Source organism: Danio rerio, chromosome 14, assembly GCF_049306965.1.
Source record: "Danio rerio strain Tuebingen ecotype United States chromosome 14, GRCz12tu, whole genome shotgun sequence".
NCBI classification, from domain to species: Eukaryota; Metazoa; Chordata; class Actinopteri; order Cypriniformes; family Danionidae; genus Danio; species Danio rerio.
The window spans coordinates 27,765,684-27,791,444 of NC_133189.1; the positions used below are offsets into that span (position 1 = coordinate 27,765,684).

The 25,761-nt window shown below is 37.7% G+C and overlaps 1 protein-coding gene across 15 annotated transcripts in view; it reads left to right on the plus strand.

Annotated features, from left to right (window-relative positions):
- Nucleotides 1–5,521, plus strand: part of enox2 (ecto-NOX disulfide-thiol exchanger 2) — a 403,527-nt gene extending 398,006 nt beyond the window's left edge. For all 15 annotated transcript variants that reach the window (XR_012389699.1, XR_012389696.1, XR_012389700.1 and 12 more), the window contains one exon: nucleotides 4,901–5,521. Coding sequence is in view for 9 of the 15 variants with exons in the window: in XM_073921806.1 (XP_073777907.1) it covers nucleotides 4,901–5,032 (132 nt within the window). In the remaining 6 variants the exon portion in view is untranslated. The remainder of the gene's footprint in view (nucleotides 1–4,900) is intronic.
- The last annotated feature ends 20,240 nt before the right edge of the window (nucleotides 5,522–25,761 follow it).

Genomic DNA, 25,761 nt, shown 5'->3' on the forward strand with positions numbered 1-25,761 from the left:
TCTTGTTTCTAGTCCTAATATCTCTAATGTTTTAAATTAGACAAGCAAAACAATATTGCCATTTTCAGAAATAATAAGCAATAATTAGGTGGGCTTAAAACAAGCAAAATAATCTACCAGTGGGATAAGCAAAATAATCTTATGTCAAAATGAAAAACAAGATTGCTTCGTAGATTGTTTTGTCAACAGACATTTGCACTATGTTTGCAGATATACAGCCATGATGGTAAAATTCATTAGTGCATTGGTTCCATGCATAGGTTCCTGATTCATTGTTGACATTAAACACTTTGGGCTCTATTTTAACAATCAAGGTGCAAAGTCTAAAGCACATGGCAAAAAAGCATTAAGAGCGCTTCCAAATCCACTTTTGCTATTTTAAGGACGAAAAAATAAGCTCTGCACTCCTGCGCATGGTCTAATAGGGTTGTGCTCATTCTCTTAATGAGTTATGGGTGTGTTTTGAGCATAACGTGCATTAAACTAATCAGACTCTTATCACCCATTCCCTTTAAGAGTCAGTTGCATCGCATCATGTCGCATTTACTTTTTACATGGCGGACTTTATACGTGTAAAAACTGAACAGAAAACTGAACACTTCACTTGTGAGAAAACTGTTAAACAGGCCATCAGCAGTGCCAGGATAAAGAACGTGCCTCCTCCATTCTGCTTCTTTAATTACTCTTTACTTTACTTTTACTTTGCTCCTTTACTTTTAATGGATAAGGAAACGGTGTTGTATGCACTCCACTGAAGACATCTATTAGCCGGCATATTTAATTTTGTTTGTTAAGTGTGAAGACTTGTTTCAAAACTATTTCTAAATTCAGTTCTAATTTCCAGCAAATGAATAAATAAACAATAATAACTAAGTTGAAAAGCTGAGTAACATCCAAATGCCCCATATGGTGATGCATACGTCTCCAAAACCTGACAGGTGGACAAATGTAAACTTGTTTTAATTACAATAAATTTATATATGCTTATAATAAATAATACTGCTAAAAATAAAAACATTATACAATTGTAAAATGTGTTATGAATAAACTGAAAGTGTGCGCAAATGGATTTGCTGTTTAAACAATGTGGTGCAAAACCTAAAGATTAGGGTTGCGCTGGTGTAAAAATAGCTGCAAATCGCACTATGCTTGTCTTGCGCATTAATGCTCCGGGTGTATGATAGGGTGGCTTATGTACTAATTGTCCTCTAATGTTTTTTTTTTTTTTTTTTTGCGGCAAGACAACTGATACATTCTGTACATTATTCTATACATTACTTCCTAATATTACTCACTTATAGTTATAGTTAGAGTTGAACTTGTAATTAAAAGTTGCAGGTTCGATTCCCAGTCTTAGCATGATGGGGAGAAATGAGACCACACTGTCTCCATCTTTAATACCCAGCTGAGGTGCCCCTTAACAGTGCGTGTGCGCGCTCTCTTGACTTGAATGGGTATTTAAAAGAACTTCATTCACAAATGTAACTACTGTAGGAATGCCCAGTTATGACAGTCAGCCACTAACCGTAGCAGATGAGTAGACTGTTCTTTTAGACACATCTGCACTTTGTAAAAGGGGAGCAATGCACTCTAGCATAGATTAGAGAGCTTTTAACTAAAGCGACAATCTCATCAGGCTAGAATTAATCAACACTAACATTGGAATTAATTCTATCAATATTAGGATCAATCTGCCCACCCCTAATTCAAAAAAAAGTCTTAACTATAATTTATGTCCTTAAACTATAATTTATGTCCTTAAAAAGAGAGTTCACCCAAACAAAAATGAAAATGGACTATTTTCTTGGTCTTTCTTTCTTCTGTTAAACATAAAGAATTTATCTTAAAAAAAGCTGTAAACCTGTAACAATTGACATCCATAGTAGGAAAAACAAATACAAGGGAACTGGTTTTCAACTTTCTTCAAAGTATCTTCTTTTGTGTTCAACAGAAGAAAGAAAGTCAAACAGGTTTGGAACAAATAGAACATTACAGAATTTTCAGATTTGGGTGACCTGTCCCTTTAATACACACACACAGGCTACTCACTTCTACTGAATGTATTAACTGCTGTTTACAACACCTGCACACGCACACACACACACACACACGCGTAGAGTGAAAGCGTATTGCGCTCTACGATTACCATTGTAATGTTGTGCTGAGTAAACAGGCCTTGAGCAGACAGAGAATGCTGATGGTGGATAGCCCAGCACTCACACTCACAGCAGGACCACACACACAAACACACACACTTTCATCTTCCTCTTCTCAAATACAGTCCTCAAGCTTTTCCTGCCAAAATGTTTAATGCTGGAATAAAACGCTCATCCTACTATAGGGTGGTGTTGATTACTCTTTAATTTCCGGCTTTATCTCCCTCACTCGCTCTCCTTTTGCTGTCGCACGGTGACTAATTTACGCTTACAGATGGAGGGTGAAAATGAGGCTCTATATCTTTTGGGTTTTGAGTTGAAGGCCTCAGGCTGTCAGTGCCCACGCTCTCCTTCTCCGTGCCTTCATATCTTCACCAACACTCCTGCTTGTTTTCAGTAAAAACAATGCGCTTCAGTGGGAGGGATTAATTGATAAAGCGCCATTCACGTCGCACTGCCTGCCACTCGATAAGCTGCTCAAAGTGGGTTTCATGATCCTGTGAAGACCACAATTCACATCACACGTGAGCTCTGAGAGTCAAGGTGCGCTTATTTACAGTGAGGTGCAAAAATCTGAGATCGCAAGTCTAGTATTCAGGCATTGTGGGTTTTAGGAAGATGTGTGCCAGATGTGCAACTAAAATGAAATAAACAGCTCTGCGAATAAAAAATAAGCAAGCCATTAAAAGTTAATTATCTGATCTCTTGGTTAGCTGTTTATATTTATGTTTTCCTAAATAGCGGTTCATTCTACTGTGGAGACTCCTAATAAAGAGGAAATAAACCTAAAGTTAGTTAGGGAGTGAGATATGGTGTTTTGAGTTGTTAACAAATGTTCTTTAACTACTGATATAATATCATAATCAGTTAATTCAAGGTTTTTACACCTTGTATGATATAAATCAGGGATGTCAAAACTCGGTCCTCGAGGGCCGGTGTCCTGCATATAGTTTAGCTCCAATTAACTTCAACACACCTGACTGGAAGTTTGTAGTATTAAAATATATAGAACACTGGCCCTCCAGGACCGAGTTTGGACACCCCTGATCTAAATTATAATGTTTTTTTTTTTTTTTTTTGAAGTCTTAGTCAAACCTCCTTGTTATTTGCGATTCTGCGATCGCTGAACCCAAGCAAATTCATCAAAAAGTTGCACATTTTTGCGATTCTGCAAAATTCTTCATTTAAACACATAATAATCACAAAAAATAAAAAATTCTCATCAAACATCCAATTCCAAACCATATACACACATTATATTCATGCAATTAATTATTTTACATAACTTATAGACGTTGCATACACAGCGCACTTGATGTATTTGAGTGTCTCACGAAAAATGACATCTCACCTGCACCCTCACAATTATTACATTACACGGATGAGGGGTGGGGGGCTTTGCAGTCTGTGCAGTGAGCAAACGTGGATGAAGCATGAGTGATTAACATGTGAAGTCAATGCAAAGATGACGCTTCCAACAACAACAGTGAAACATGAACACTTCAAAAACAAAAACTGCAAAACACTTTGTGCTCTAAAAAAATGTATATCTGAATTTTTGTTCTTGTTGACCCATAAATACAACCGCAACTCACACTTTTTAAATTGATAGATTTCAATATTTTTGTTATATTACATATAATTATAACATTTTTGAGGTAAATTTTTCTTTCATTTTTAGGTTTTCTTAAACAATTGGGTCATTTTGAACAGATCTTTTGTATCACTCAAGATAGTTGAGTCGTTCATTCGTGCATGTGCACATTTGTGCAGGTGGAGTATAAGATTAATTCCTTTTGTTGAGTCTTCTATTGTGTTTTAGTCATTCATTCATCACGTGAAAGACAGAAGCCAATCGTATGCATTTAGAACCGGAAAAAGATTTGATCCATTTATCTCTCGAGTCCTCAGTTTAAATCATTCATTCATCATGTGAAAGACTGAAGCCATTCATCTGCAGTCGGGGCTGGATAAAGATTTGATTCATTCGCTTCTCGAGTCCTCAGGTTTGAGTCAACCCTTTACATGCTGTCACGTGATTAACAAATGACTCAAAAACCAGAAGACTCGAAAAGTGAACTAATCATGGCTCATTTTGTCTCAGACTGTGTGCTTTGGTTAAGTTTATATAGGACTGTCAGTGTGACGTGAACAAACCACTCAAATTGGAATCTGTCAGAAGAGGTGAGCTGACAGGCTAATCATAGACAAAAGACCAAGTAAACAATAAATGATCATTTTTTTTCTTTCTTTTAGCATTCTTCATGACTTGTTTGTAGTCTTATCAACTTTGGGCTAGTTGTAGATGAGTTTGGAAGCAACTCGTAACATAATATTATTAATAACGAAATGACTTGGGAAAAAAAATTTGTTCATCTCAATGAGACTCAAGGGTCCGAGTGAGTAAAATGATCTGAACTTCCCATCACTAAATGAAAGCTTGAGTATTGTTTTGTAATAAATATTTTCTTTTTTTTACATTAAAACAAATAATTAAGTTGTTCCAAGCATGAACATGTTTAGTGAACACAAGCAGTCAATTTTAAACTTGAATCTGTTTATTGAACATGCGTCTCCACTATACAGTAGTTGCTTTGAAATGAACTGTATTGTGAACATTAAACATGAAATGATTCTTCCTTTGTACTAGAAAAGCAGAAGCATTCCACCAGTAATCCTTTAACCCCACTGTGCATATGAAAGGAGTTGGAGTGTTTTAATCATCATTTTTCTTGTTGTTTCAGATCAGTACCACAGAAGTGGAGAGTCTTTTGGGTCGCCTGCCCTGCACGTTTAAACAGGAATTAACGGGCGTTGGGGCGAGTTTGGAGAAACGCTGGAAGTTCTGTGGGTTTGAAGGCATTAAGACAGCGTAGAGACACAGGTTGGGCTTTTCTCTAGAAACAAAGTGGCCGATAGACCAGAGGGGTTACAAACAATGATCTGCCAGCCCTCTGTGTCCATCCGCCTATGGGATTTCAAAATCTCAGAAAACCCGGAGAGCCTCAAGACTTTGGTGTGTGTGTGTGTAGTATGTTTTAGTATGTGTACACACATGTCAGAGTGTGTGTATGTGCACCATGTGAACAGACTGTGCGCTTCTACCACACAACGTGAAAAACTCATCGGGTAAAAATCAGGGTCTGCTGAACCGAGGACTTGAACTGTCAACACACATTTTCTTTTTCTCGTTTCACCTGTAATTTGTAAAAAAACAAAACAAAAAAAAACAAATAAAGAACATGAATATATTTCTTTTCTCTTCTGTATAGGCTGCAGAACAGTTGCATAGAATCTTTTGTTCACATATCCTGTAAATGTTTGAATAACTTGCTATTTTTAAATAAAAAAGAGATTTTTAAAAATCGACTAGTATTTGTTAATTAACAAGCAGTTTACTGTAGGCCAGTGCCTTTCAAAAGACCTTCAAAAGTTCACGTTTCAGCACCGCTGCTAATTAAAGGAGGAATTTGGGGATAAATATAGGCTATCCTCTAACTTCACCTGCATTTATGCCACACACGTCCTTTCAAAGCTTCAGGCTCTTCCTGCTTAAGCTGGTGACCACAGGATCTCCACAGTCCTTAAGCTCTTCTGTGTCCTCAACTGATCTGAGCTGCTCTGTTTTCTCATCTCTAATGTCTTGTTCTTTTTCATACTATTGAAACTGGAGATCATATTATCATTCATATCATCTCACTGTCGAGATCCAAATTAGAGAGCACTTGATTTCTATTGGAAACAATATAATATTCATCCTTTAAAATTTGAAGAAATTTCCAGTCTCCAAAAACTCTTTATTTTGTAGAAAAACTTCTAAGAACAGCAAGGATTTTAAAGAAATGACGAATGTTACAGCAGTTAGGAGTGTGTAAATGTATCTAGGTCCAATGACCTCGACACATCTATACATCTCAATATACTGACTGTACCCTGCGGGCACAGGACGTCAACATGATGTCATATTAACGTTGTACCCCAACGTACTCCAATGTTGTGTGAACGTTGGATTTTGTTTTGGTAATGAAAATCGGGTTGACGTTAGAACCCAATGTTAGGCCGATATCAATGTCCAACCTAAAATCAACCAAATATCAACATCTAATCATGTTACACCTTTACGCTGTGTGGACGTTACCACTATGACATCTATCAGATGTTGGATTTGGGTCTCTTTCCATCACAACCTAAAATCAACCAAATATCAACATAATTTGACTTTGTTATTAGATGTCAAAATAACATTGTCCGTAGAGACTGGCTAGACATTGAATTTTGGTTGCTTGACGTCATGACCTACAGTAAGTATATCTAACCTAATATTAACATATTTTGATGTTGTCTGCCTGCTGGGTAGTATTTATTAGCCAGAACTTTGTCACCACTGATTTTGCAGAGATTTTCAATCAGGTTAAGGTCATGGTTCTGGGCTGCCATTTTTGATTATTTCGATGTTTTCTGCTTGAAGAAACTGCTTTAGCTGTTCTGCTGTGTCAGGGTGTCATTGTCCTGCATGAACATCGCTGGCTAATTAATTGATGAACTGAACTGAAGGAGCTTCTGATAAACATTTGCATTCAATCTGCCATGTGTCTTACAAAGATGCTGGTGCTGCAGAAAATGAACCACGACTCTTCCTCCTCCCACTTTTACTGCTTCTTAAAAGTCTTTCCAAAGTGTAATAAGAAACATGATATTTCTCATTGGACTTATATAAATTAAACTTGCTTTTATCACTTAAGTGAATGAAAACTTTGCTCCAGATCTCTGTTCACACAACATGTCCTCAGCAAAGGTTTGGTCACTTCAGTTCAAATTGTCTCAAACATCAAGACACTGTATGTTGAGGTCCTTACCCTCTTTAGAGCTGAAGTGAGGATGAATTTTAGCTGCAGCATTGAACCCAGCTGGCTGGCTTCCATCTCTAACATGAAGGGATTGTCTTCAAAGTTTGCAAAAAATAACAGATATCCCAAATGTGAATGAGGTGCATCTACATCAAGTTGTTTGAGCGGCTGACTATAGTATTGGTAACCTAGTAACCAATAGTAAACTCTGATGCTGTTTGAGAGTATATTCTGCAAATGCAATTCCATCTCTTTTCAATCCTGTGCACCTGTTTCTTTCACGATATCTTGAAAAAACGTAACTTCGTGTTCAAAGTTGCCTTGCCTTTAACCCGCACACGCTGCAGCACTGTCTTTATCCTTTGAATTCAAGAAACATGTGATGTGTTATGAGTATTCCAGTCTCGACAATCCTGTAGACGGTGAGCTCTTTCAATAATTATCGGGCTGGAAAAAGAGCTTTGTCCCAGTACTTCACGTAGTCATCTTTCAAGAAATCCTGTCTCATCTGTGCCCTCCACCCCCTCTGGGAGACCGGTAAAACACACGTTATTGCAATGATTTTTCTCATCTTCCAGTTTAGCTTCCAGAAGTTTCACCTGTTGCTGGAGACCTTGGAGCGATCTTCTGTGTCGCTGATGCACTATTCTGCTGTGGTTTGTCTGTTTAAAAAGTCATTGACCTCTTGTTTTACCTACTGTTTGGCTAAGAAAGATCCCCGTAAATTTGATTGAGAAGTCTTGTCTCATACTTGCGATTGCATCCCTAATGGTACTCTCTTGGTTTTTATCGATGTTTGTGCTGGTTTCTTTAGCTTCGTATGTTGCGCTAGCCTGGCCAATGGCGGAATTGGCATCATCTTGATTGCTGTGTTTCTTCTTTGTTGTATTCAATGTCATTTTATCTTGGAGTTATTTATCATTACAGTGGTTTGTTAGCTATATTTTTGTTCAGTTTGTGGCTGTTTGAAAGCCAATTTCTTGAATGCTACAAGAGCGTGAATAGGTACGTCCAATCAATGCGCCACTATGTTGTCCTCCCAAATAAGGGATTTTTATTCAAAATTTGCCCTTTTCCATCACTTGTGTCTAATGCACTACTTCAAAATAAATGCACATTAACACAGGCCTATAGTAGCCCAGCTACTTAGATTCTCCACATTATCCTGTCCTTGTCCATTTACTGAATCTATTGTGGATGACCAGCCTTTTAAGGGGGACTTCAACTATTTCAGCCAATTCGAATGTTATCACTCGATTGAATTGGGAATATTAGTGATTATTAACTAATAGACATGGGCCAGTAAGGGCCTTCTGCACCTACTGGTAGTCTCAGAAGGCTGTTATCATCCATCCACAAGGTTAATCAGCTATAGATCACATACTGCTGTGGCTGGAAGTTAAGGAGAATTATTTATATTATTTATAAAATGTTCCAGTTAGTTGTATTTTGATAACGTCTACCCAACCCTCACAGTAATGTAAAAACAGATCTGGATCTGGAGTCTTCTCTATTAGTATAGCTGATTAACCATGTGGATGGATGATAACAGCCTTCTGAGCCTACTAGTAGCCCATATCTATCAGCTGATAACCACTGATAACGGCCATTCAATCGAGTGATAACATTGGAAGCGGGTGACTATTTAACGACCATATGTTTCTTTAATGTTGCAAACTTTAATGATTTGGAATGAACAGCTTCTCTTGCTTTAGCTGAAGGAATTGACCATCAGGTGCAGATCAACAGCAAGAACTGAGATTCCTCTGAAAGTGTTCTCTAATGTAAAGTGTTCTTTTAAAATCCCTTATTTATACTGTGCTTCAGAAGATATGTAACTCATCAAATATCCCTGCACTGCTCTTTTCTCCTGTTTGGATAGCTTCAAATAGGACTAAGCTCATTTTAAAGCGTTCTTTAATTATGATCTCTATTGTGTATTGTTTTTAGTCACTTTTAGTGGACTGATAAAATGACTGAGCAGCTGTGAGTGTATGTGCGCGTGTAGCATTGCTGTTGTTGCGCTGAGCTTGTGAACTCTAATTAACAATCAAAGCGCTGCACGTATGTGTTGTGTATGTGTGTGTGTGTTTGTCTGTTAGTCAGCAGTAAACGCTGTGAGCTGCGTCTCATTCGCCTCCACTGCAGACAAGACTCTTCCGGCGACACAGTCAAGCGTCTCTAATGCTCTTCTGTTGTGCAATTTGTAAGGTTATTTTTTTTCACTTATTGCTGAGGGAAACTAAAGCTTTATTACACATGATTGGTTCCCACTGCCCTTTTTTCTTTTCCTTGGGTTATATGTATGAAAAATTAGTTTCAAATGCTTGTCAGACATTTGGCCTCTCAAACATGAATTAATAATGGCTAATGATTGTTTCCTCCATCGTCGAACAAGCCCTAATTCATTATTATTTCTTTTTGCCATGAATTTTTAATACGGACACTCCAGATGAAGTGGAATGTAAGTGAACTGAACACGAACATGTAAAGCATTTTTACAAAGAGGCTCCTGTCACTGAAATGTGAATACTCTATTGTTCGGTGAAGGACATTCCCATGTTGCTGCAATCTGTGTTTGAAATGAAAGTTTCTTATTTTGGTGTATGAACTAGTTCAGCCACTGTCAGACTTGACGTTTAAACATGACATTGGCAATGTCTTGAGAAAACAACTAAATTCAACATACACTCACTGGACACTTTATTAGGAACACCTGCCCAACTGCTCATTACGCAAATTTCTAATCAGCCAATTACATGGCAGCAACTCAATGCATTTAGGCATGTAGACATGGTCAAGACGATCTGTTGCAGTTCAAAGCAAGCATCAGAATGGGGAAGAAATCTGATTAAAGTGACTTGGCTTGGTTGTTGGTGCCAGACGGGCTGGTCTGAGAAACTGCTGATCTACTGGTATTTTCATGCACAACCGTCTCTAGGGTTTACAGAGAAAAAAGAGAAAATATCCAGTGAGCGGCAGTTCTGTGTGCACAAATGCCTTGTTGATGCCAGAGGTCAGAGAAGAATGGCATGATAGAAAGGCGACAGTAACTTAAATAAACCGTTCCTTACAACTTAGGAATGCAGAAGAGCATCTCTGAACGCACAACACGTCCAACCTTGAGGCGGATGGGCTACAGCAGCAGAAGACCACACCGGGTGCCACTCCTGTCAGCTAAGAACAGGAAACCGAGGCTACAATTCACACAGGCTTACTAAAATTGGACAATAGAAGATTGGAAAAACATTGCCTAGTCTGATGAGTCTCGATTTCTGCTGCAACATTCGGATGGTAGGGTCAGAATTAGTCACTAACAATATGAAAGCATGGATCCATCCTGCCTTGTATCAACGGTTCAGACTGATGGTGGTGGTGTAATGGAGTGGGGGACATTTTCTTGGCACACTTTGAGCCCAGTATTACCAATTGAGCATTGTGTCACTGCCACAGCCTCCCTGAATATTGTTGCTGACGATGTCTATCCCTTTAGGATCACAGTGTACCCATCTTCTGATGGCTACTTCCAGCAGGATAACACGCCATGTCATAAAGCATGAAGCATTAAAGCATTGTCATGTTCAAGAAACCATCTCAGACTGGTTTCTTGAACATGACAATGAGTTCACTGTACTCACATAGCCTCCACAGACACCAGATCTCAATCCAATAGAGCACTTTGGCATGTGGCCGACAAATCTGCAGGAACTGTGTGTGATGCTATCATGTTAATATGGACCAAAATCTCTGAGGGATATTTCCAGTACCTTGTTGAATCTTTGCCACAAAGGATTAAGACAGTTCTGAAAGCAAAAGGGGGTCTAACCCGCTACTAGTAAGGTGTACCTAGTAGAGTGTTATTTATTAGGTCCAAAATGACATAATGTGCAATTTCCTCCTCTAACTGCAATCATGTAGATTGAAAGGTTGTGTTTGTTTGTGTGTGCATGAAATCAGCGTTAGCTTACATTTCCTGTATCCTTCATTCACATGCATATGAGTCTATGGAATAAAAAGTGTGCGCTGATTAATGGTTTGATTAATGAAATATTGTAAATTAGACTCAACACAAGTTTAATCAACAGAATTTATGGAAAAATGTTGATTACCACAAAGATACAATAATCCATTTTTGTTTCATTAAAGAGACTCAATGAAAGTGAATGGGGTCTATTTTAGGAGGATTTTACACAAATGTAAAGCTAAGAATTTTTATTTAAATTCATTCATTCATTCATTTTCTTTTCGGCTTAGTCCCTTTATTAATCTGGGGTCGCCACAGCGAAACTAACTGCCAACTTATCGAGCATATGTTTTACAACCCAGCACTGGGAAACACCCATACACTCTCATTTACACATGCACTCATACACTACAGCCAATTTTTCTTATTTAATTCACCTTTAGTGCATGTCTTTGGACTTGCGGGGTAAACCAGAGCACCCGGAGAAAACCCACGCGAACACAGGAAGAACATGCAAACTCCACACAGAAATCCCAACTAACCCAGCCTGGGCTCAAACCAGCAACCCTCTTGCTGAGGCGTTTGTGCTACCCACTGCTCCACCGTGATGTCCTAAATAATTTATGAAACCACTTTTTATTATTTACTCCGTTAAGGCTAATTCAAGTTGCTGTCCTTTTTACAGGGTTTGTCTGGTTTTATAAAGGTTTATATTTTCATGTCAGCAAATTAGATTTTATAAAGATTTTTTTTATTCCACACTAAAATCATTAAGAAATGTAGGAAAAAGTGGACATGTTAAAGCAATTAAACATTTAATGGGGATTTTAATGATAATGACCCTTATAACTCTTCATATAACCAGTCTCTAACCAACCTTTTTTCTCCTGAGCAAAAGAAAAACTATTCATTTTTACCATGACTTACAGAGTACCCCAAATAAACTGTTATTCAGTATAACAATAGTTGTTGTGGCAAAACTGGACAGACACTATATAAAGGGTTAGTTTACCCAAATTTGAAAATGTAATTATTAACTCCCAAACCTTTATGAGATTTTGTTCTGTTGAAAATAGATTTGGATGGTTTGAAACTAGAAGCCACTAACTTCCATGGTTGGAAAAACAAAAAATAAAGAAGTCAATGGTAACCAATTCTAACATGCTTCAAAATATCTTCTTTGTGTTCAACAGGAGGAAAAAAACCCTCACAATTAGGAACAAGTAAAAATGCGTAAAAAAATATGAGTAAATGATAAAATTTTCATTTTTGGATAAAATGTTCCTTTAATATAGTAACGTGGTGGCAAATAATTATAGTAGAATAATAAAAGTTCAATTTAAGCTATCTCGTGGCCCACCAGCTGGATCTCTGAGGCCTACTAGTGGACCGCTGCCCACCGGTTGAGAATCCCTGGTTTAGATGCATGTCACTGATGTGAAGATGACATGTTTACTGTACTATGACTGAAATGGCCTTAAACACCCAGCAGACACAAGACATCAACATGACGTCAGATTAATGTTGTTGTACTCCAACATCATGAGGACATTTCATTTTGTTTGGAAATGAAAATCGATTTGATGTCAGAACTGGTGTCTAACGTCCAACCTGAAATCAACCAAATATCAACATGTGATATTACAGCTTGACGTTGCGTGGACTTTTCCAGTATGAAATCTATCAGACATTGGATTTTGGTTGCCATACCTGACAAATAAATGTCGGTTTTTGACATCATTATGATTTAAGATCTTGGCTTGACATTGGCACTTCCCAAAACCTAAAATCAACCAGTCATTTGACGTTATTATTGGTGATCAAAACAACGTTGTCCTTAGACACTGGCTAAAGATTGAATTTTGTTCACCTGACCACACAACCTAAATATAACCTAAAAGCAAGGTCTTATGACATTGTGTGCCTGATGGGCCATAGCTAAATGCACTACAGAATGTGACAGTATGTTTACCCACATCGACAAATTACATGTAAATGTATCAGCTTTTTAAAAGCGTAATGTTCACTACTCACTACTCTCAAGTACTTTTGAAAGCTCTACTTTTTACTCATACTTTGAATAATATTTACAACAGATACTTTTACTCTATTTGCAAGTAATGGTACTTTTACTCAAGGATGATTTTTCAGTACTCTTTCCACCACTGTGTATAATAATATTCATTGTAATCAGCTGGAGATAAAACTCAACAAACTGAAGCCAGAATATTGCATCAAACTCAATCTCCAGAATGTTTTGATCAGACCGCTCTCATTCATATTTCTGGGACTTGAATGCAGTAAACAACATGTGCACCAAAAGGTTGCGAGACGAGCATTTGTGTCCTGATTTCCCTTCCTCGTTCCTCTGTTTTAGGGAATCTCTGAGCGCGCCATCAGAGCACTTAGCCGGAGAGCTGGTTGTGTGCATCAATTCACTGAGCTTTATAACGACTCCATCACTGTCATTCAGCCTACATTTGACAAATGTCTGTGGTTTGCACATCAACAAGCACAAGTTTTCTCTGGAATACCATTATTTTGGGTTGTCGTTGTTCGTATGTACTTTTGTTCCCTGGTAGACTTGATTTACTCCTACAGGAATCCCTCTGAATATCACACAAAACCCTAAAAAGGCTCATTAGAGTTTTTCACTGGAGAAGCCCTGGAGATGTTTTCCACTCTGTCGCCTTTTTTTACGCAACACCTCTGAGACTTTTACTTGGATCACAGTGAAATCAATGAGCACATTTGCATGCACACCAATAAGTTAATAACTCACAAAAATCAGCTTACTGAAATAACCCAGTTGTTCAGATTTACATGCAGTCTAATAACTTGGAAATGCAAATAAACCGTGTTTACCAGATTTTATTAATGAATCATATGTATATTTGGTGGTAGTGACTTTTAGTATTTAATTCAATTTGTTCAATATATGATGCGGTGGTGCAGTGGGTATGTTCTCCCCATGCTTTTCTCAACCATCCATATCGACACTTAGCTACAAATAAGCAAGGGGGTAGTCATCGAGATCTACCTGAGCTCAAACTCCCCTCTTACCCTGCAATGGGAGAGAGCCCAGTGCTCGAGGATCTCATAAGCTCAGCGCTCTCTCCCAGGACAGCATGCCAAACAAGCTTTATTATCAGTTATCAGCTAAGTGTGAACTCTTAAAATACATTTTAAAAACCGAACAGCTGATGTGTTATCCTGTCAAGATAAAGCATTTTGACAGTAGCACTTCTGTTTCTGTGGCACAAGAAAGCAACTTAGTTTGTGGTGCACACAAACATTAACATTTTTGTAAAATTACCTCATACATAAAAGGACAATTTTTCAGACAGTGTAAGGTGTTTACATGAGTTGCTTTGAACTGTCATAGATGATTGATGGCACACATCATTACGTCCCCAAGCAACACCATCCAACGACCCGATCAGAATTTCACATATCAACAACGAAGAAGGCAGATCCTTTTTCGAAGTCGCACTTTTGTTTTGTTTTGTTTTTAGTGGTCAGCACTGTAACCTCAAAGCAGGAAGGTTTCTGGTTCGAGTCCTAGCTAGACCAGATTACATTTCTATTTGGAGTTTGCATGTTCTCCCAGAGTTTGCGTGGGTTTCCTCCAGGTGCTTCAATTTCCCCCACAGTCCAAAGACATGCGGTATAGGTCAATTGGTTAACATTATTGGCCGTAGTGTATGTGTCAATGGAGGGGGTATGGGTGTTTCCCAGTACTGGATTGCAACTATAAGGGCATCTGCTGCATAAAATATATGCCGGAATAGTTGGTGGTTCATTCTGCAGTGGCAACCCCTAATAAATAAGAGACTAAGCTGAAAGAAAATGAATGAATGAATGAATGAATGAAGTGCAAACCTTTACAAATCTTTTGTTTTGAATCAGTGGTTCGGAGTGCATATCAAAATGGCCAAGTCATGTGCTTTAAGTCAGGCATGTCCAAACTCAGTCCTGGAGGGCCGGTGTCCTGCAAAGATTAGTTCCAACCCCAATCAGACACACCTGGGCTAGCTAATCAAGCTCTTATTAGGTTTTCTAGAAACATCCATGCAGGTGTGTTGAGGCAAGTTGGAGGTAAAATCTCTAGGACACCAGCCCTCCAGGACAGAGTTTGGACACCCCTGCTTTAAGTGAACAAGACTTTGCTGCATGAACTGTTCAATGATTCAACATTTGTCATAACATTTATATGTTTGTTGATATTTTTATGAGATATTTGGAAAATTAAAAGGAATTATCATTGTTAATAGTTTCTGATTGGCCTGAATAGCAGAGCACACCATGGAACAAACAATATAAGGCCTGAAAATGTATTAAAGAACACATAATATGCAAACTTTTAATATTTTCATGATATTACATGATTATATAACTGCATTTGATAGACTACACTTTAGTAAAACATTTGCTATATGATTAAAACAGCCAGTTTTATTGCATGTTTGGCTTGAGTCTTTGTAATTTTTACATGGTTTTGACCAAAAATGTGTCCATAGTGTGCTGTTTCAAGCCCTTCAAAATCGTCAATCACGTTTTTTTAGGAAGCAATTGGTTCAATTGTTTTGAAACTTTGAAAAGCTTTGTTTCTCTCATCAACACTTATGCATTTCAAACGGGATGTAGTGCTCTCTGAAGGGTGAAAACAATCTTGGCCACCATATTGAAGTGTCGTTCCAAAGCGAAGTACTACTAAGGGCCCCTCGGAACGAAGGATATTGAGAGGTAAAACTGATGGACACTTAAAGCCTCCATGATCTTCTGCACCAGAAAGTTGTTAGGTGTCACAAAAATGATGACTGGAAGCTCTGAGTTCAATTTTACTTTTAGGATGCTTTCACACTAGCACTTTTGGTCCACACCTGGGTTCGTTTGACGTCAGAGTACAGTAAATTATAGCTATTGTGAACGTGTCTTCTGAACTCGGATGAGCACTCGAGTACCATACCCGAGTCCGCCTGAAAGAGGTGTTCTTGGGTATGGTTCGTGCAAACTCTGGTACAGTTCACTTCTGATGTGAATGCAATCGTACCAAATAATGGAAGTAAACCGTCAAATGTGTAACAAACTTTAGTTTTCATAATATTCAAGCTGGACTGACCCAGTGCAAACTGTGACAATGTCTGCTTTTCTGCCCCAAAACCGACTTCTGCAGACATAATGTTTTTGGCGGCAGATAGACTCAAGTGGCTTTCTGTAATTTGGTTTTGGTAACAAAATCAAATGATTTAGTAAAAGCTGAATGACTATGATTTGCGTACATCTCCATTTTGCAGCTTTGTTTTTATGGCTGTCACCTAGCAACAGCTGTATACAAAATGGCAGTTTGTTGATGCAAGCGTACCAGGGTTCAGAAGGAAAAAAGGCGGTGTGAACACAAACCAGCCGAGAAGGTGGCAAGGGGAGACAATCGAATTTCATCGAATTAACAGTGACCATAACACCTTCACCTCTTCTAAGCCTTTCCCATTAGAATGCAGCGGACAAATTCTAATTTGTACAAATTCGTGCAAATTCAGTCGTACGTAAATGTACAATTTTAAAAAGGAGCTGTGGCACCCAGCCCTAACCCTAATAGTCATTGGGTGATGAGCAAATCGAACTAAATTGTACGAATTAGATCACACAAACAAATTAGCAACTAAATCAAGAAGTTACAAATTGCAGTGAAATTGCGTTGGTCAAACTGTTGACTAATGTCAGCGCCAAAAGCCTAGTGGTGAGTGCGTCGACATATAGCAGCCAGGTGCTTGCAGCGACCCAAGTTCGATTCCTTGCTCGAGGTCCTTTGCCGATCCTTCCCCTTTCTCTGCTTCCCATACTTTCCTGTCTGTAAATCCCCACTGTCCTATCAATAAAGGTGAAAAACCTCTATAAAAATTATTATTAAAGAAATGTTGACTAACACTGTGTGTGTGTCCTATCACAAAATCTAGAAAAAAATCCTACACTATGGTTATAATAGCGATTAAGGTGTGCACTTACAATGCAACTAAAGTAGCAGCACTCAACGTTTGAATGCCAACTACTTTTTATGATAGAAATGGAAGAGAAGCAGAACTCAAAAGTAGAAACCGAGTGCATCAATGAAGGTCAAGATGTTTGTTTTTAGGGCTTATAATCCTTTAAATTTGACCTTTTGTATGTAGCCATCTGATTCTAAAGCAGTTTTTCTGTGAAAGAGTGCCATGGTCATCCTACAACTTTTCTTAAATCATTAATGTTTGTATGGTAGATTCTTAACCAATGTTGTCTTGCTCGTGTTAATAACAGAGTGTTGTTGTCCAAATAACAAACACATATTGTGATTCACACCATTCTTCCATGTCCTTCGGCATATTTCTGGCATGTTTTTTTTAAACTCCTAAGACTGAAGCGTCTCTGACTCCAAAGGCCAGTGAAGTCAAACCGCAATCGCCCAAGAGTCTGACTCATAACCCATAATCCCCTGCACGCCGCGCTCCTCGCACATCCTTAGAAGTAATTGGATATGGAGTGATCCCACTCTTTTTGGGGTGGCCGTTATCTTGATTCTTTGGGCTAATTAGTTCATCTTACCTGACTTCTTCCAGTCTAAGTGAATCCGGGCAATTACGAAGCACGATCCCTCGAGCGATCAGACGAGAAGAAGCGATCTGCTCTGAGGGAGCGAGTGTTGCCGTCGTCCCTCACGAGCCACAGTCCTCATTACTGGCCAGCAGTCAGAGCTTATGACTGAAAGCGTCCATCTGTTTAAGGAGCAACCCGTGGAGGTTATAGAGGGTCACCACTTCCATGATAATGCTTATGGATAATAGATCAGAGCCCATATACATATGGAGAGGAGCGGATCGTGAGCTCCCCCTTCTGGACGCTATAGGTAATAAAGGCTCCTGAGAGCACATTTCACAGATGTGTGAGGATATCAAATGTAAATGTCCACAATTCTCAACCATTCATTGCGGAATAATTTTTTTTTAGTTTACAAATTGTACTTCAGACTTTTCTGTGTTTAGTTTGCATCTTATCCTGACTTTTTTCTTTGACAATTTTTTCCTCACTCCTAACTTATTCGTTTGAACTATGCTGCTGTATTCTTGTGCAAATATAATGCTCGTTTTTTCCCTTCTTTTTTATTAATATTTATTACTTACCAAGGCTGCATCATTACATTATTGCATGTTTTTGTTATATTTTAATTTATTTTAAAGCTTAAATTGAAGAGTTTTTTTTTTTTTTTGGCTTCAAGTCAGTCTTCAGTGCCATGCGATCCTCTCAGAAATCTTTGTAATACGCTGATTTGGTGCAGAAGACATATTTCATTCTATCCTGCTGAATTTGACTCTCTTGTTTCCTCTTAAACTTACTACAAGTAAAAAAAATGGATACATTATAACAACCTTTAAAAGGACACATAAACCTTTGTTAATTTAATTCATTTTTATTTTGTGGCTTTAATTCATCCAAACCCAGAGTTTTTGGTTTATTTTCTTGTTATTGTTAATATTTATTATCCTCTGTACATTGTTACATACTGTACTTTTTTTCTATCCTGTAAACTGTTACATTTTCATTTAGGGTTATTAGAAAATAACCCTGTTATTGTTATTTATTTTTGCATTTATTTATTTTTAATCATTTTTATAAACTAATATTTAAATCACAAATAATCATTCATTAATTTTCTTTTCAGCTTACTACCTTTATAAATTTGGGGTCGCCAAAGTGGAATGAACCGCCAACTTATCCAGCACATGTTTTACGCAGCAGATGCCCTTCCAGCTGCAACCCATAACTGGAAAACTCTTATTTAGCTTACCCAATTCACCTGTACCGCATGACTTTAGACTGTGGGGGAAAGCGGAGCACCCGAAGGAAACCCACACAAACACAGGGAAAATGCAAACTCCACAAAGAAATGCCAACTGACCCAGCCAAGGCTCAAACCAGCGAACTTCTTGCTGTGAGGCGAGAGTGCTACCCACTGTGCCACCTCGTCTCCCAAACACTGCTTTACTTCCGAGATAATGAGCATCACAAATAATGAATACAGTTAAAATAAAATAAAAAATTTTGCCAAAGCATTAAGGATATGTTCACTTGCTTTACAATGCAACTTTAAAAAAGTCATAGGTACTTATTTCAGCACTTTGATCAGTCATGTTGGCTTACCTTTATTATAAATAATAATCATAATCTGTCATTAAAAAGTATGGCAAAGACAAATACACTCTCAATACTGAGGGACAGTTCACTCAAAAATAAAAAAAATATTTTACTCAAATATAATTTACTCACATTTAAGTTGTTTCAAATAGTGTTTTTATGCTACCGTCATTTCTAACTTTGACATGATACAATAATAAAAAAGATTATCTGATATGAGGGCGTCACGGTGGCTCAGGGGTTAGCACTGTCGCCTCACAGCAAGAAGGTCGCTGGATCGCAAGTCCCAGCTGAGCCAGTTTGCATTTCTATGTGGAGTTTGCATGTTCTCCACGTGTTCATATGGGTTTTCTCCAGGTGCTCTAGTTTCCTCCACAGTCCAAAGACATGCGATACAGGTGAACTGAATAAAGTAAATTGTCCGTAGTGTATGTGTGAGTGTGTGTGTGTGTGTGTGTGTGTGTGTGTGTGTGTGTGTGTGTGTGTGTGTGTGTGTGTGTGTGTGTGTGTGTGTGTGTGTGAATGAGTGTGTATGGGTGTTTCCCAATACTGGGTTGTGGCTAAAAGGGCATCCGCTGCGTAAAAACATATGCTGAAATAGTAGGTGATTCATTCCGCTGTGGTGACTCCTGAAACAGACTAAGCCAAAGGAAAATGAATGAATGAATTTGATATTATTTTCAAAAAGGAAGTCAGAACAGCATTGTTTCTTCTTCTTACACTTCTTAGTTTACATGTGGCAACGTTTTTCTTCTCTATTTACACAACTTAAAACCTGAACTTTATCTAAGAGTATTTTGTACATTTTTGTACAAGCTAAAATGTCCTCAATGCACATTTACAATGGCTCCAATGGCCTTTTACAAGATGTAAAATAAGTTTCCAGAATGTATCTGTGATTTTTCAGGTATAAATACTCATCAAATCATTTATTATAACCAGTTAAAAATGTACATTTTAGGGTCAGAGGGAATTATTGCTGTTTTTGCATCTGCACCTTTAAATGCAAATGACAAAGACTCAAGACATGTCACTTATAGTTTTGAATGGGGAGCAGTGTAATGGTCAATATGGCAAATGAAGCTCCGCCCTCTAGTACAGGAGCAAATCATCGATCACAATAAACTGAGGATTCGCTGGGTGAGGGGCTTGGACCAGTCGTGAGTTTCTGCAGATTTTATGTGATTTGAATGTTTAGAAATGAAAGATGTTGTTTATTTCATTGTTGATTCCCAATAAGAAATTTAATCTCACACCTGGCAAGAAATTTTGGAGATATTGATGCTTCCCCACTCAAACAGAATGCCCGAGCATACTGCCCAAGAGATGTTTCAAAGATGACCACAAAGTAAAATGACTTGCAAATGAGCTGATTCTCTCCACCCACTCTTTAGAACATTTAGGGTCAGATGTCAGGATAAACAGCAAAATGACAGACATCAACTGACATGATGAAACAACCACAGTCAAAAATACCACAGTAAGATGAATGAGCCACACGCAAATGGTGGCGCCCCCAGAACATTTTCTTAGAGGTGTCAGAAGCGGCCGCACCAAATCTTGGGGTGGCACACACACACAATAATTATGAATTCACTGTAATGTTGTATTTTTGTTTCTGGTAAATTAAATAATGTGGTTTTATTTCATTAATTAATTACTCTTGAAATATTGCAATTTTTTTCTGAAGAAAATTTATAAATTAAAAATCTATAAAATAGGAAATTTATATTTAGTTGAAAAACACTTTTATATATATATATATAAATTACTTTTTTGTTGTTATTTTTCACATATTTTATTGTGTAGCATACGGTATAAGCCATGTCTAAAATGAAGGAAGGTTAATGAATGAATTAATAAAACAAACAAATGAACAAAATGCATTACTACAGACTCACTTACTATATAGATTCTAATAATATCAATTATCCATATTCCTTTGAAGCCAAAATATTAACAATACAGCTTCTTCTATTAATGTACCTTAAGGTAAATATTAAATTGCCATTGCTGTCTATTGAAAGTGTGTGTGTGCTGTCCACGACGATCATTGAGGGGGAGGGACAGTGAAGTGAAGAGCGGTAGGGAAGGTGCGCGCGAACTGAAGAACGGGAATGGTTGCGCGTTGGGTTCGGTGTGCATGAAGACTGAACCAAAAAGTAGCCAGACTGTATCTAAAAGCTGAGGAGCAAGGGACATGGGTCTAAAATATGTGAGACTTCTGGGAAAAACGGGAGTGTTGGCAGGTATATGGTATACACTGGGGTGGCCGTGGCCACCTTTTGGGGGCGCCCCTGTTACATTATTCACTGTGTGCGCACACACACAAGCATGGTTTAACACATTGTGCTGTTTCGCTTATCTACTTGTGGCAAATATGACAGGATGCCCACTAAACAGGTAAATACGCTGCTGTATTCACTAACTTACAGTGCAAAATAAACCTGATTTAACTTCCACAAAGCTGAACTTCTGTTGCGTGATTGAAGTGTCCTTGCTCATAGTTGTGCACACCATGCAACTGTGGTGATTCCGCATGATTATACTCGTTATTACATGATTATATTCGTTAATATTGAGACTTGTTACATGCCTGTCGATCAATACTGATACAGCGAATGCTCTGGCATTTTTGACATTGCTAGCAAGACGACGTATCCTGCTTCTATAGAAACAGGAAAAAGCACAAGATGCAATGCAAATGCAAGAATTGAGAAAGGGAACTGAACTTTCACAGCTCGGGTTTCTTAATATGTGAGGATGTTTAAAATGTTTAAATTTACGAGTGTGTTACTAAGTGTTTGCAATAATGTCATTTCCTCTTGCCCTTTATAAAATGTAGTTTGAGGTTGTGGTGTGTTTGATTTGAAACGGCAATGGTCCTGCTACCTTTGAGACAACACACTGCTTGACTAATGAACTACAGTCACACTCATCTACATTACGCCTTTGACCTTTCAGAAACAAATGGAGAAACAGATTACCTCAGATTATTGAGTGTGCTCACAACTCTATTTTTACACATGAAAATCACTTTCATGACTTCCGGTGGCGCTATGACCAAGTAAGCAGCATAAAATTGAGCTCCGTCAAAATTAAAAAAGTCAAGTGGTAACTTTAATTCCTAACACTTTGGTTGAAGTAAAATCAAGACCATCAACAAAATGAGCTCGACTTCAAGACATAAGACGAGTAATAAACTCGACAATAAGAAGGAAAGGGAGGAAAAACGGAGAACGCCGAGCCCAGTTAGCATCGAAAAGGCTAACGCTAGCAACGAAATGAAGCTAGATCCAGACGTGCTTGAAGAATTAAAGAAACTCCGCAAGGAAAATCAAGAAGGACACAGTCAGACAAAGATGTGCCTCGAAAGAGTGGAACAAACAGTCAAAGATATAAAGGACCAACTTATTGAACACGAAGAAAGAATTGAACGGGCAGAAGAAAGAATAAGCATGGTGGAAGATACATCACGGCGACACCAAAGGGCGATAAAATACCTGCTTCACCGCGAATGGGATCTAACTGCAAAGTGTGACGAACTTGAAAATAGAATGAGGCGCAACAATATCCGAATTTATCAAGTGCCAGAAGGAAGTGAAGGAAAAGATACGGCGGGATTCGTGAAGAAGTTGCTAGATGAAGTACTTAATTTACCGTCAGAAATTGACATTAAGATTGAGAGGGCGCATCGTTCACTAATGCAGAAATCAACGGACACGACAGCCCCCCCGAGATCTATAATTGTCAGATTTCTGGATGCAGCGGTGAAAGACGCGATCATCAGACAAGCGTGGAGCCAAGGTCAGATTCATTTTCGGGAAAAGCGAATCTTCTTTGATCAAGATTACTCCCCTGACCTTCAAAGGAGAAGAGCGAAAGTCTACGAAGCCGTCAAACAACTAAAGAAGAAAGGAATACAGGCAAAATGTGTTTACCCGGCACAACTAAGACTGAAACTTAGCAGCGGCGAGAAAACATTTTCAACGCTGAAGGATGCGACTACACAACTGAAAGAACTCGACATTGAAATACGCTGTGGAGAGAGAGAAAGAATGGAAGAGGAGTTGAAAGAAAAGCCGGGAAATAAAAGGAGAGAACGAGACACAGTATTGTCGACAAGCGACATAAAGGCTTTGATTCAAGAAGGGTAGATTCGGTACTTCAAAACGGGACAATAGTTTTCTTGCTTTCTAAGTAACTCAGGAAGGTGCGTTCCCGCTTGTGTTAGGAGTTTAAAATATGACTATAAATTTTATAACTTTACAAGTTCTGTTGCCATACGTATACAAGTGTTATGTTAAAGTTTTGACGGACGCTAAATTTTAAATAGGAAATGAGTGAAATGCACTCAATCAGACCTCTTATCTTTTACACGTACTTTAGTGTAATAGGGGTTTCAATAGCACTGAGTGCTATATCTTCCCCGGAGAGGATGGACCACGCCTCTCTGCCATACAAACCTGGATTAGATGCAGAACACGTTCGAAAACTGCGTCTAATGGGACAAATGGAAGTTCAGTTCAGTTCTGTTCAGTTTATGGTTATTGAGGGAATTGTTTTTCATTTTCTTTTTTTTGCTCTTTGCTGTCATTTCAAGTGTAGACATACAAACATAAGGAGGAATGCACATCTTAACGTAATTAATGAACATGGAACTATTGAATGTGGTTAGTTACAATATAAACGGAATTAATAATCCTATAAAAAGGAAGAAAATCTTTAATCAGTTAAAAAAATGGCAGTGTTCAATAATATTATTGCAGGAAACACATTTATCAGAGATAGAACATTCCAAATTAAAAAGAGAATGGGTAGATCAAGTGTTTAGTTCATCATTTGAAAATAACAAAAAAAGAGGAGTAGCGATCCTATTTAGTAAAGCGGTGTGCTATAATAGTGAACAAATATTTAAAGATAAGGATGGGCGTTATGTTATGGTGATTGGATCAATTGGAGGTGTAAAGATAACAATTATAAACATTTATGCCCCAAATGAAGATTGTCCGCTTTTCTTTAGAGAAATAGCAGCACTTGTAACAGATAAAAGTGAAGGGATTTTGATTATGGGAGGGGATTTTAATTCTATATTGAATTCTAAACTGGACAGATCACCAATATTAATAAAACCTCTCTCTAAAACTTCCAAAGAAATTACAAACTTGATGAATGAAATGGGATTAGTGGATGTTTGGCGATTTTTGCACCCTAAGGAAAGAGACTTTACATTCTTTTCACATGTGCACGGAAGCTACTCAAGAATAGACTATTTTTGTATACCAAAAGCAGATATATATAAAGTAAAAGAGTGTAGAATTGAACCAGCCACCATTTCAGATCACAATCCAGTTATTATGAAAATTAACCTGGGACTAGACACGCAGTTTAGATATTGGAGATTGAATGTCTCATTGTTAACAAACACTCAAACAAAAAAAGAAATACAAGAAGCATTAAAAGAATACTTTTTAATTAATGATGATGGTAATGTCTCCCCTTCAATATTATGGGATGCAGGAAAAGCCACAATAAGGGGTAGGATTATATCTATAGGGTCTCAATTAAAAAAACAAAGAAACTTAAAACAACAAGAATATGAAAACGAAGTAAAAAGGTTAGAGAGAGAACACAAAATAAATAAAAAAGAAGAAACACTTAAAGAGTTAAAAGAAGTTAAGCAAAAATTAGATGAAATACTAACGCACAAAGCAGAAGGAGCTCTTAGATACATAAAAAGAAATTACTATGAAATGGGAAATAAAGCTAGTAGATTATTGGCTTTTCAACTCAGGAAGGACCAAGCTAGCCGTATTGTCCCAAAGATTAGACACCCGGTGACAAAACAAATTGAGACACAACCTAAAGCAATAGCTGACATTTTTGCAGAATATTATCAACAGTTATATAAATGCCAAGACCAAGAATTAAAAAAAGAAAAAATTTTGACATTTTTGAAACCACTTAATCTGACAAAATTATCAAGTGAAAAAGCAAATAGATTAACAGACCCCATAACAGAAGATGAAATTAAAGAAACAATCATTAAATTAAAAAACAATAAATCCCCAGGAGTGGATGGGTTTTCTGCAGAGTATTATAAGGTTTTTGTGAATGATCTTACCCCAATATTATGCAAAGTATACAACTACGCGCTAAAATCACACGATCCACCAAAATCATGGTCAGATGCTATAATTTCAGTATTGTATAAGGAAGGTAAAGATCCTACGCAATGCAATAGTTATCGTCCTATCAGTCTTTTGTGTGTAGATTACAAAATATTAACATCTATATTGGCGAAACGAATTCAAAATTGTATAAAAAATGTAATAAAACCAGATCAAACTGGATTTATTCAAAACCGACATGGAACCAATAATGTAAGAAAGACATTAAATTTACAATCCATAGCGGTAAAAAGTAAAAAGAATGCAATGCTTCTCAGTCTTGATGCTGAGAAAGCTTTCGATAGAGTTGATTGGCTATTTTTAGAGCAAACACTGATAGAAATGGGTTTTGGAGAAAAATTTGTGGAATGGTTCAACATATTATATAAAGAATCAAAATCAAGAATAAGGGTGAACGGTCAGTGTTCCAAATTCTTTGGGGTAGAAAGAGGAGTTAG